The 13971-nt window shown below is 36.5% G+C and overlaps 1 protein-coding gene across 2 annotated transcripts in view; it reads left to right on the forward strand.

Annotated features, from left to right (window-relative positions):
- The window catches only part of kank4.L (KN motif and ankyrin repeat domains 4 L homeolog), a 78862-nt gene that overhangs the window by 31252 nt on the left and 33639 nt on the right, over positions 1-13971 (forward strand). For both annotated transcript variants that reach the window (XM_018258256.2, XM_041590396.1), the window contains exons 2-3: positions 1728-1814; positions 6281-7927. In XM_018258256.2, coding sequence (XP_018113745.1) covers positions 1799-1814; positions 6281-7927 — 1663 coding nt within the window. In that variant the 5' untranslated portion in view covers positions 1728-1798. The remainder of the gene's footprint in view (positions 1-1727; positions 1815-6280; positions 7928-13971) is intronic.

Here is a 13971-nt window from a genome sequence, read left to right on the forward strand (position 1 = left end):
GATTATTGTTGAAAAGTTGTAAGTTAAGCCTCCATAACCATTTAGCCCCATTCATTATTCCTTAAATCTGACCCTTAAAGGGGTAGTTCACCTTTAAGGTAACTTTTATTATGTTATAGAGTGGCTAATTATTAGCAATTTTTCAATTGGCCTTAATTTTTTCTTTTTTTATAGTTTTTGAATTATTTGCCCTCTTCTCTCTGGCTTTTTCCAGCTTTCAAATGGGGTCACTGACCCCATCAAAAGCAAATGCTCTGTAAGGCTCCAATGTAGTGATGGGCGAATAAATACACCTGGCACAAATTCGCTGTGAATTTTCGCATTTCGGCGATGGCGAATAAATTCGCAAATCTCCTGCGAAATTTAGCCGGTGTCAACATTTTTTGGACGCGGATCAGAAAAGTCGCTCACGTCAAAATCGATGAGCATCAACACTATTTGGACACCCATTTACTTTAACGGCAGCATCAGCTTGGACGCGGGTGTCAATTTCCGTTTTTCACGGCAAAATGTCTGATTTTCAAGATTTTTTTGTGAAAAAAGAGCAGGTCAGTTCTGCCACCTTCCCACAGACCAGATAATATTGATAATACGCTTACAAAACATCTGCATATTTCTTGGGCAGACAGAAGCTTTTAGTCCCTTTTAGTTTGGTAATCAACAAAATTAATATCACTTCATATAATTCATAAAATCAATAGAATGAGGAGGTGGATATACTATGCCGTAATTAATATTGAGAGTAGCATCCCATATATAGTGGCGGATATATAAAAAAGTAATTGCAGCTGGTAAATGACTGAAAACAGGTTAAAATAAGAGGCAGCGAAGTCTTTAGCAAAGTTCATATATAGCTGATATTAGCTATATCTGTGTATTAATACCAAGCACCAGCCCTCTGTCCCCCACATGCCCCAATTTAAGGAATAGTGTCAACACAAAGACCCTTCTCCACAGCCAAAGGCCTGGTCATTTCACTACCTGTCCTAATGTATTTTGGTATTTACTGCTGTTTTATTGCTGTCTCATCTATGATACAATCATCATTTTACTAGCAATGCACCAAAGCCACAATTATATTATTTGGCTAAATACTGAATCAAACACAAAAGACTCCAACAAATCCCTAACTGAATCCAGTCTCTAATTTGCATATAGAAATGAGCTCAATCCCCTCAAACTTTAGCATACAGGCATGGGACCTGTTATCCAGAATGCTCGGGACCTGGGGTTTTACGGGTAACAGATCTTTCCGTAATTTGGATATGCATACTTTAAGACTACTATGGAATCATTTAATCATTAATGAAACCAAACTGGATTGTTATCCAATAAGGATTAATTATATATTGGTTTAGGTCAAGTACAAGGTACAGTTTTATTACTAAAGAGAAAAAGGAAATCATTTTTTAAAATGTTAATTATTTTATTTAAATGGAGTCTATGGGAGATGGCCTTCCTGTAATTTGGAGCTGTCTGGATAAGGGGTTTCTGGTCTGATGTCTGTACTTTACGTATAAAATTGGCATCTTCAGTTGTCTAGTGGTCTAAAGTCATGTGACATTTACGGTTGGTTTGGCCAGAGACTCCGCATTTAGACAAATCGAAATCCTGCTAGAAATCTTGGTTCAGCCGACTGCTCAGTGAAATCTGCATCCCTATTTTTTACAAGTTCTACATGGAGTCTGTGCAGCTATTTTACATCTTTATTTCTTATACTTTTCCAGGTTCAACATTCCATGTCTCATGAATCTCTGGATAAGTCTTTCCACATAAATCCTTCAGAACATTTTTAAAAATGGAGAAAACCAATGGTAAGTAGCAATTCATTGCAGTAGCCTTTACATGCATGCTAGTTAGCGCACAAACTTTTAAAAGGTTTATGCATAATTGTATATAATCTTAAAGAGGAAAATTCTTGCATGTGCTACTGTTTTTTGAAGTCATATTGACAGATGGATTCTAAGAAAGAAGTTCAAATAATAGTAAACTAAAGAACCAGAGGACCATTTTTGCTTGGGGTTAGGGAGCCAGTTTTTCAGAACTTATACCTACATACTTATATACTGTATGGCATTTGGACACTTTTTGGGGAGACTGAGCCTCCCTGAACCTTCATTATTTTCTATTGCATAGATCAAACCACTAAACACTGGCTGGCACATAAATTATATAGTACTGGATAACTATATAGCTGGCTTACTATATAATCCAGTTTTGGACTCCTTTCTTAAGAGGGATATAAATGAGCTGGAGAGAGTGCAGAGACGTGCAACTAAATTGGTTAGAGGGACGGAAGACTTAAAAAAGGCGCTTGCGAGGGGACATGATTACACTTTACAAGTACATTAGAGGACATTATAGACAAATGGCAGGGGACCTTTTTACCCATAAAGAGGATCACCGTACCAGAGGCCACCCCTTTAGACTAGAAGAAAAGAACTTTCATTTGAAGCAACGTAGGTGGTTCTTCACAGTCAGGACAGTGAGGTTGTGGAATGCACTGCCGGGTGATGTTGTGATGACTGATTCTGTTAAAGGAGAAGGAAAGGCTTGGTGCACTTGGGGGTGCCAAATGTTAGGCACCCCAAGTGTATGCATTAACAGGCCCAGGTTATACCAGTGAGCACCACGAAGAGACCCACTTCCTTCTTCTTCTTTCTTCAAATTTCCCAGGGAAAAGGCATGCGCAGTCGAACGAAATAGACAACTTTTTAGTTAAAGTTCGGCTTTTCGTTCTACTGCGCATGCGCAGCCGCGTGAAGAAGGAGGAAGACAGGAGAAGATCGCTCCGTGGTGCTCACTGGTATAACCCTGGGCCGGTGCAGCTTTCTGCTGATAGGAGCACCGGCCCAGGGTTTCAGGTAAGTCAATGCAAACACTTGGGGGTGCCTAACATTTGGCACCCCCAAATGCACCAAGCCTTTCCTTCTCCTTCTCCTGTTTTTAAAAGTGGCTTGAATGATTTCTTGGACAGACATAATATCAAAGGCTATTGTGATACTAAATTCTATAGTTAGTATAGGTATGGGTATATAGAATTTATGTGAGGGTATGGAAGGGGAAGTGTCAGTGGACTTTGGACTTTTTTCAACCCAATTTAACTATTTTACTATGTGACTGCTGATTTATTGTATCTGTAATTATAAAAAGAAATTGGAAATTAGTTTTAGAATATTGTTTCAGTGTCTATAGATACTTCCAGCATAACATGTAACACTAAATGCATTGATATAATTTGGCATAAGTATTCATAGTGGAAGTTTCTACGTATCATTAAAACTGAGGAATATTGGCAAACAATTCAGTTGTAGCAGGCAGGAGAAAACACTTACTTGGCCCATTGAGCAGAATTCCACTCCAGGCAACAGAAGGCAGCATTTGTTCTCTTTAACAGCTAATCATTAATAGATTTATTGATCCTCGCAACATTTTATGGTAGATTAATTTCAACATAGGAAGAAAGGGAAAAGCTTTCATACATAAAGCTGTGATTTGAAACTGGGTTGTAGTTCTCCTTACAGTCCGATTGAAGTCGTTTCGGAACGTTTGCTGCAAATAAATGAGCAAGTTGTCTGAGTTTCTGATGATGAGGTGCATGCTGTAATTCAAATATGTTAATCACACATATTATATATATATATTTGCCTTTTGCAATTTTCTGATGTATATTTCTTGCTCAAAACTAGAAAAGGGAATATATTCCCTCAGCAATTAACTCCCATTTATGTTTTCCTATATAGAGAGTAAGGCTTAATATCCAGAGGAATGCTGCATACACACCATATTCATACCTCTGGACACAAATATTTGTGTATGACTGGAAGCAGTGATATCACTTGCACAAAACATTTTTTATAGACCGTAAGAGCACTAGTGTATTACTAATACAGGTGTGGGATCTGCTATATAAAACATTCCAATATAGGAAGAGATCATCCAATAGTGAAGTAGTAGCCTAAAGTATGTAATAAAATTTTAAAAAAATCATTATTTAGGACATTTATAAGCCTGACACGTTTACTCATAGGCTAGTGGTCTCCCCTCAGTACAATCCTTATAAAGAGGTGTTAATTAAAATACATTACATCATACTTGTCCTCAAAAGGAACCTCGTTACAAAGGCACGGGCCAATAGAAGTATACCAGTGCTGCATCATACTGAGCCTTATCCAATAGGGACAAAACATCTAGCTATCTGCTATCCAAAAATCCATTATCCAGAGTGTTTCGAATTATGGGAAGGCCATCTCCCATAGACTCAATTTTGAACAAATAATTGTAATTTTTAAAAATGTAATAATAAAACAGCACTTTGTACGTAATCCCAACTAAGATATTATGAATCCTTACTGGAGGCAAAACAATCCCATTGGGTTTAATTACTTTTTAAATGTTTTTTTAGTAGACTTAAGGTATGGCGATCCAAATTACAGAAAGACCCCTTATCCAGAAAACCCCAGGTCCTGAGCATTCTGGATGACAGGTCCCGTACCTGTAAAAAAAAAAAAAAACCATAAGTATCACTGCAAATATGTAAAGAAGGAATGATTTGTGGACATAGTAGGGTGCAGAAGAAATGTGGGCTTGTAGAATATGTCCAGTAGTGCTTGGCCTTGTATGGTAAGCAGTTTGCATATGTTTTCAGTGTTACAACCTGGATGTGTGTTCACAAGTCTCTTCTCTTTCCTCACATAAACCTAGCAGGGTGAGGGTCAGTTTGGGGTGGATAAGAATTGAAAAATACATGCAGGTTAGGGGGAGAAGGAGCTGAAATGTCCTTTCTTATGTCAGAAATGCAATAATAAGCCTTCTGAAGAGAGAAGGTACTCACATACCTCATGCTATATATATGACAGGCCTTAACTCTCACTTAATTAATTATGGACATGCATCCTACTCCTTTATGTCCCTGTGGCCAACTATACATCCAACTTCATAATTGCAGTCAATTTCATTCTTTATGGATCTTATGGGTCGATATTGGAAATTTACAAGTGCTGCAAAACTCCTGTGTGAGGCTCAGTTGCAGTTCTGTTAAAGCCCAAATGAAGTCATTAATTCTCTTACTTCTATAGAGGGAATAAAAAATATGCAGCTTGCATGACACACTTATTAAACCTATCTATCAAATGCTTGTGCTTTAGAACAATTATGCTAAATTGATAAACTGCTATTGTATTTAGTGCTTGTGAGTGTTTGAGCAGCGGTGATTTAATGATCCCTTCTGTAATAAGATTTCGGAACTACTTTGTTAGTAATTGAAAATGCAATTGACTCGGTACAGTAATGAGCACAGGAATTAATAAATATATTTATCGGGTGTATTAAAATAAAAAATACAATTTTGCATGAAATATGGCTTTTCTAAACCGCATCTGGAGAAGCAGCCGATTTACCAAACTGCTTAATACGTATGTTTTAAATGGTTGTCATTATTAAAAAATATATATTCACAGTGCATTTTAGCAATTTGTTATTTTATAAACGTCCTCCTGCATCTATTCCCTCGAAGAGATGCAGTGGCTTTTTGACCTAATGTCCTATTACTTGTGGCTTCTTCGTCCCTTATAATTTCTAGCATGTCAAATTGTCGCTCTTTGATGTTTGACTCTTTCTGTACAACATATGGAAGTTGCTTATATAAACCCTTCTTTCATTAGTTCAGTGGTGAAACACTTATAACTAGTATTTGGTGAAGGTACTGGTGTTCAGAGTGTGTTTTATTAATTCAGCTTCACCAAATACTAGTTACTGTATAAGCCCTGTGAAAAAGTCAACCATTGCTAAAGGAATAGGTCATATTTTTAAACCTATCCGTTCTTTTTTTTTTTTTTCAATTTGTCTAGTTTCAGTATATCATCAAAAGTGGTACAGGTATGGGATCTGTTATCCAGAATGCTCGGGACCTGGGGGTTTCCGGATAACAGATCTTTCCGTAATTTGGGTCTTCATGCCTTAAGTCTACTATAAATTAATTAAAAATTAAATAAACCTAATAGGCTGGCTATGCTTCCAATAAGGATTAATTATATATCTCAGTTGGGATCAAGTACAAGCTACTGTTTTATTATTACAAAGAAAAAGGAAATAATTTTAAAAAATTTGGATTATTTGGATAAAATAGAGTCTATGGGAGCTTTCTGGATATCGGGTTTCCGGATAAGGGATCCTATACCTGTATTATTTTTCTTCTAAGATTCCTGCTCAGTTCTGTTCTTTATTAAAATTCCAGAAATGATGTTCAAGACATTTATTGTTAAGTATTGGTCTTTTCCAGGAGAAGACATTTTATCCAAAGCAGAGAAGAAAGAAAAACGCATGTCATATTCGGTGGAGACACCTTATGGCTTTCACTTAGACCTTGACTTTCTTAAATACGTGCATGACATTGAAAAAGGAAACACCATTAAAAGGATACATATACACAGAAGGGCAAAGCAATCAAAGTTCAGCACTCTGCCACGGAATTTTAGTGTGCCAGACAATGGGTCCCAGTCCTATACTTCCTCGTCAAGCAGAACTTGGAGTCCAACAAGTTACAAATCCGATGTCCAAGGCAATATTTCACCTGCGAGTGAGTCATCTTTGCGGTTAAGATATCTGCATGATTTAAACTATAGAAAGAAGGATCATGTATTTGATACCCAGAAACATATTGGTGATATAGTTCCAGAAGGTCTCAATAGATTTGCAGATAGGCCACAGTTTATGAGGGCATCTAGTATGCCGGCAGCCCTTCCACAAAGCACAACACAGTATGAACAGAACCAATACCTCAAACTCCCACAATCAGCAAACAGCGACAGTGAAAGCACAATACAGTGTCTGGAAGGCTCACGTCATGGAGGTCCTGAGAACCAATTCACAGCAGCTCTCAAAAGGATTAAAGACCTTGAGGAACAATTAGAAACTATTACTGAACTTAAAAAGGCCATTTTAGAACTTGAAGGGGAAAACTGCAAGTTGAATACACAATTAAAATCAATATCAGAACTGCTAACTAGTAACAGAAAGGAAAATGAGAATGTTAAACTTATTATTTCGGAAAGTGAAGCACAACCGGAAGCCATAACTGGAAATGTAGAGAATGACGGTGATTTGGGCTGTTCCAGCGTAAGCCATTCTATATTTTTGGCGATTAAAAAGCAAATTACAGAGTTGAAAGAACAATTAGATGACAGTACCAAAGATTGCCACAACCTGCGAGAAATACTGGAGAGACAAAAGGATGAAATGAATGCAAAGAATTTACATATTGTTGAACTGAAAAACACAATAGACACTTTGGAAGAAATGATTAGTAGAAAACAAAAGGAAGATGTTGAGTACAAAGATGTTGCAGTAAATACCGAGCCGCCGCCGCCGCCAAAGGATGAACAAAAAGGCAAAAGCTTTTCTGACTATATTTCATTTGTTACTCAGTCAGTGGCAAGTGCCACCATGACAACTGACCTCGAGCAAACATTAGATGAGAAAAATGAATTGTGCCTGCTGATAGACACCGATCATCCTGCTGTTAGGGCATGTCCTGAAGTGCAGCCTAATATTACTTCAGATTCGGACATGAACATAAAGGAAGCAGTGGCAAGCTTCATTACTGTTGAGACAGAGCATTTGGACACACATATATCACAGAGTCACAATCTTGACAATACAGAATTAGGGGTGTGCATCACAGAAGATCAAACACCGTCAGATGCTTCTGTCGGGCAGTATGTCAAAAGGATTCAGGACCTTTTGCAGGAACAATGGACATGTTTAGAGCACGGATATCCAGATCTAGCTAGTGCTATTAAACAGCCTGCCTCCAAACTGAGCTCAATACAGGGCCAGTTAGTGAATTCTCTCAATCTGTTATCATCAGCTTATTCAATTCAAGCAGCACCAGAAAGAGGTCATTCTAAGATGAAGAACCAACACAGAGGTAAGTGATACACAGCTTTTGCATTAAAAAAATAAAAACAAAAATGGCATTGGATTCTGGGTTGTTGTAGTGTGAAATGTAACCATAATCATAATCAGAATAATAGGTCACATTTACGGCCATAGCTGCAACTGAGGTTGGGCAAAAATGAACGTAAATTGTCAACCATTCATTAAAGATATTTGTGACCAAAGGCACACCATGCACTTCCCTATAGTTGCAATGTTTGTCTGTTCCGATTCTTCTTCCGAATAGAGTGTAAGTGCTGGTGGCAATTCCAGCTTCCCTCTCTGTGGAGAATCACTAGGCACAGCAGACATCATAATAATGCTGACCTCCGAAAATAATCCGACTCAATTGCAGCACAATGCAACACTCGGCTACAGTGATGCTGGAATTGCAGGGAAAGTGCTTCATAAAAAACATGGTGATTTGAGCCCAAAATTGCACATTGCACGTGTGGTCAGAAATGAGTCCTTATGCCTTTTTTGAATACATATTTATTTTTAGTCCATTACGAGCTAAATCATGCAGCTTAATCCATCCCTCTTGCTGTACCTGACAGTTCAGTGACTTATGTAGAAATGAGATGTTTGTTTAACCTCCACACTGCAGCCATCCATCTGAGGGGGTGTGACTGCAAGTTCAGCACTCCCAGATAAGCAGCCTCTCTGTGCTACAGTTAAATAAGCCATTTGTGGATAAACAAGTCATCCTGAATGTGGGTCCAGTCATGGAATGGCTGTAAAATAACTGTGCAATTTATCTCAGACTGCTCAGTATAAACACTAGCAGAACTATGTTATCATTCACTGAAAAGGATGATTATATATCAGACTATACACATATCTATTTAATCAGGTATATAAAAGGTATGCAGAAAGTGAGAAGTTGCCATAACACGTATCCAAAACAGGCCCTGCAGCTGTTCTAGAATCACTTCCCATCACTGAGTGGGAAAGGCAGAGAGTAGATGTAAATATGTAGTAGGAGGACTGTGCCAAATTTGGTTTCAGTAAATATAACACGTAGAGGTTTTAAACTATCCATAACTGAATATATGTGAGCTCATTATACAGTCATCTTTACCAGCTCCCCTATTCCTGTTTTGTGTACAGACCTTGAATTGATATAAACTTACTCAAGGTGTTGCTCTCTAAAATGAACACTTTGGGGCAGATTTATCAAGGGTCGAAGTGAATTCGAGGGAATTTTCGAAGTAAAAAAATTCGAAATTCAAAGTAATTTTTTGGATACTTCAACCATCGAATAGGGTACTCGACCATTCGATAATCGAAGTACTGTCTCTTTAAAAAAATTCTACTTCAATACTTCGCCAAATTAAACCTGCCGAAGTGCTATGTTAGCCTATGGGGACCTTCTACAGCATTTTTTAAAGTTTTTTGAAGTCGAAGTAAAAACATTTGATCGTACGATAAAATCTTTCGACGCGTTCGATTCAATGGATTTAATAGTTTCAAATTCAATGAAAAAAGTTCAAATTCGATATTCGAAGTATTTCAATTCGATGGTGGAATTTCAAAGTACTTTTTACTTCGAAATTCGACCCTTGATAAATCTGCCCCTTTATGTTTTAGCAGCTTCTAGGCTGCTTATTTCAGGTGTTTGGCTCTCTGAATTCACAAAGTCAGCAGAATTTGCGGTAATTTATAGAAATGCATTTTTTTCATTTAAGTGTCAGGCCACACAGGGCGTTTTGGGGAGATTTGGTCGCTAATCAAACGCGGCCTCACAAGGAAACTTCAGACAACTTCGGAAAACGAATCGCCGCGTGTGATAAGCGTTTTTTTTTTTCATTTTAGCTGGCGCAGATTATGGGAAGGCGTTTGGGGAGATTGGTCGCCGCAAAAACGAGGCAATTAGTCGCCAGGCGACCAAATCTCCCCAAAACGCCCAGTGTGGACTTACCCTAAGGTTATATGGGGGGGAGGTTCACAAAAGTGGAGATATAATTTTTGTGGTGTAAATAAAATCTCCATATTCACAAACAGAAATCTGCCAAAATACCAATTTAAAAAGAAAGAAAGACCATTTACAAACTAAAAAAAAGGAGAAGAATTTTTAAATGATAACAAAAAAATAAAATAAATTGCTAATCTTTATTCACCCCACTTTTAGGTGCAGTATGGGGGGACTACATAGCATATTAATTGGAGAGAAGCAGCTTATTGTCAGGGGACAAGCCCTGTTTTCTGTATAACCAGAACTCAATAACAATAGGTTTATAAATGAGAGAAAAAATATAAAATGTTATAACATTTTATATATAAAAGTAGTTTACTGGTCTCAGTAAATATACACCTTATGGATATAACTCATGTGGTGCTGCATTTTTCAACTGAGAGATTAGAAATTCACTCAAAATGTATGTAATAAAGTGTTCTGCCATATTGGCCTTTTTAAGTGCCAGTTAATCTCATCTCTGAAAGGCACAATCATTAGTAAGCGGCAAATGTATAGCTGAGAGTCACCTAATAACAGACTGACAGGTTTAAGAAGAGTTACATAAAAATTCAGAAAAAATTATATTGTTTAAAATGTTGTATGAAAGACAAAATCTGTAAACTGTTTAAAGACAAATTCACAGAATTGCAGATAGACGTTTGTGAATATGGTGGAAAATCCGACAAATCTATCTCCACTTTTATTTTGTCTCAATATCACCACTTTTGTAAAGTCTCCCCTAAAAGTAACATAGATGGGAAATTGCACAGGGGCAGTTGCCAGTAACAACCAAGTAAGCAATTAGCTTTAAACAGTCTACTGCAAGTTAAAAATTAAAGCAAAGGTCCGATTCATTGCTGTGGCTAATTTACTGGTGCTATTTAGCACATATATTAGCATATCAGTTGTATATGTTAAATGATGTGATTGACAATTAAAGAAAGAAAAATACAATTAAAGGCATGGTTCACCTTAACTTTTAGTATGTTATAGAATGGCTTAGTCTAAGCAACTTTTCAAATTGCCTTCATTTTTTTCTTCTTTATAGTTATTTTTTTTATTTTTTGCATTATTCTTCTGACACTTTTCAGCTTTCAAACGGGGGTCTCTGGCCCCATCTAAAAACAAATGTTTACTAAGGCTACAAATGTATTGTTATTGCTACTTTTAAATGACGTATCTTTCTATTTAGGCCTCTCCTATTCATATTTCAGTTTCTCATTTAAATCAGTGCATGGTTAATAGAGTCATTTAGATCCTAGCAACCAGATTGTTGAATTTGCAAACAGGAGAGCTGCTGAATAAAAAGCTAAATAACTTAAAAACCACACATAATAAAATGTAAAAACCAATTGCAAATCGTCTCAGAATATCACTCTCTAGATCATACTAAAAGTTTAATTTGAAGATAAACAACCCCTTTAATTACATGTACCAATTAGCATCTCGGTTATTATTGTTATTAATGTTTTATCCTTTCTCTATTCATTCTTTGCCAGACAGTCAAATTATTAGTACATACAGTAACTCACTATGGGCACAATGGCTCCACAGCTATCATAAAATTAGTGGGCCTTGCACTTTACTTAAAGGAACAGTAACACCAAAAATTGTAAGTGTTTTAAAGTAATGACAATATAATGTACTGTTGCCCTGCACTGGTAAAACTGATATGTTTGCTTCAGAAACACTACTATAGTTCATATAAACAAGCTGCTGTGGAGCAATGGCAGAAATTGAAAAACGGCTATATGGCACAGGTTAAATAGAGGATAACAGATAACATGTAGCTTATTTGCTACCTGCTGTGTAACTTGAGCTTTTTCTCCTTTGAATGGCTGCCCCCATTGCTACACAGCAGCTTATTTATATAAACAATAGTAGTGTTTCTGAAGCAAACACAGGAGTTTTACCAGTGCAGGGAAACACTGCATTATATTTTCATTACTTAAAAACACTTTTATTTTTTGACGTTACTGTTCCTTTAAATAAAAGGACCAGTGGGGCCTGAAATGTTGCCCTTTGTTTGCTTGTATATGAGCTAAATAAATCACTAAAGATTTTGCATCAATTCCAGGGTTCTACTGGATTTCTTTTCTCTTTTTTTCTTTCCACTTTACTTAGGGGCACATTTGCTAAGGGTCGAATATCGAGGGTTAATAATCTAATATCGAATTCGAAGGATTTACCGCAAATCCTAAGATCGAACGATCAAAGGAAAAATCGTTTGATTGAACGATGAAATCCTTCGAAACGAACGATTCGAAGGATTTTAATCGATCGATCAAACGATTTTTCTTTGATCAAAAAAAAACCTTAGAAAAGTAATGGGGAAGGTCCCCATAGGCTAACATTGTACCTCGGTAGGTTTAAACTGCCGAAGTATGTCGTCAAAGTTTTTTTTAAAGAGACAGTACTTCGACTATCGAATGGTCGAATAGTCGAACGATTTTTAGTTCGAAGTCGTAGTCAAAGGTCGAAGTAGCCTATTCGATGGTCGAAGTACCCCAAAAAAAAAACGTTGAAATTCGAAGTTTTTTTACTTCGAATCCTTCACTCGAGCTTAGTAAATGTGCCCCTTCATGTCATGTGGGATGACAATTCACACCCAAATAAAGTGTGTCACACAAATTATATCACTGAGGATAAAAACCAAGTAGAACTGTAGGGAAGATAAATGAGTCTGGTGCTAAAGTTATGTGATAAATGCATGAATTAAATCCATTATCAACACTGATATTGTTTCAGACATTATTACTGCATGTCAGCCCTAGCATTTCCATAATCTGTGCCGTGCCATTTCTCAGTCAAGCAATAAGAAATAAATGGGTATATGGAGATCTGTGTCTATAAGGATTGCGTTCTGAAAATGTTTGCATCTACATTGTCTATAGTTAACTGTAATTGATTGTCCCTCTAAAACCTTGACATTTTTGGTACAGTGACATTAATATATATATATGACTATGAAGATTTTCATTCATCCAGGTCATGGTATATCTAGTATAGGTAAATCTAAAAACAACTGGACTTGCTGAGTAATCATTGAAGACGTTTCACTACTCATCCGAGCAGTTTATTCAGTTCAACTGACTGGTGTGGGAAATTCTCGGCATATAAACTCTTCCACTAATCCAATCACAATGGCACATTGTAACTCTTCAAAGAGGTGACATCTGAAGAAGCTGCTTGGATGAGTAGTGAAACGTCTTCATTGATTACTCAGCAAGTCCAGTTGTTTTTTAGATTTACCTATACTAGATAATATATATATATGGTAGTGATGTGAGTCCAAGGTGGAGTCGTGACTTTGCAGGGTGGGGTAGTGATTTTGCAAGGACAGGGCTGGACAGAAGCAGTCCAAATTCTAGGCTGGGTTTGGGGTCATACAAAGGGAGGGAAACAAGAGGATTGGGAAATTTTGTAGGTGGGCCAGGGTCCAAATAAGTAAGGATCACGAATTTAACAGCCGGCCTTGACCGGTATTTTACCAGCTAGGCCACTAAAATACCAGCCAGATGGCAACCTTAAGCTTATATGAATGATCAATCCTTTGTATTAAAATAATTATCATATCACATATTATCAAAAATATTGGATCTCAATATATACTGTGTATGTATATATATATATATATATATATATATACATATATATATATATACATATATATATATATATATATATATATATATATATATATATATATATATATATATATATATATATATATATATATATATATATATATATATATGAAATACAATTTATGGGGCATTAATATCAATGATCAAAATGTTTTTTAATGATATTAAAGTTACTGGTAAATGTAATGAAAAGCAGTACATTTGTTTATCCCTTTCTGTAAGCTGGTTCTGATTTAGCAGTAGTCAGCCGGCTTGTGCTACATTGTTTCAGGAGTCAGAACCAATAGTGCAGATGATAACATCCAGACAAAGTATGCTTTCAGCAGCAATTACATTTACAAATAACTTTAGAAATGCAATATAATTGAAGATTGTAATTCTTTTATATTATAAAGTTGCTTAGAATGACATTTTCTACATTATGCAAAAAAC

This window comes from Xenopus laevis, chromosome 4L (genome assembly GCF_017654675.1).
Source record: "Xenopus laevis strain J_2021 chromosome 4L, Xenopus_laevis_v10.1, whole genome shotgun sequence".
NCBI lineage: Eukaryota > Metazoa > Chordata > Amphibia > Anura > Pipidae > Xenopus > Xenopus laevis.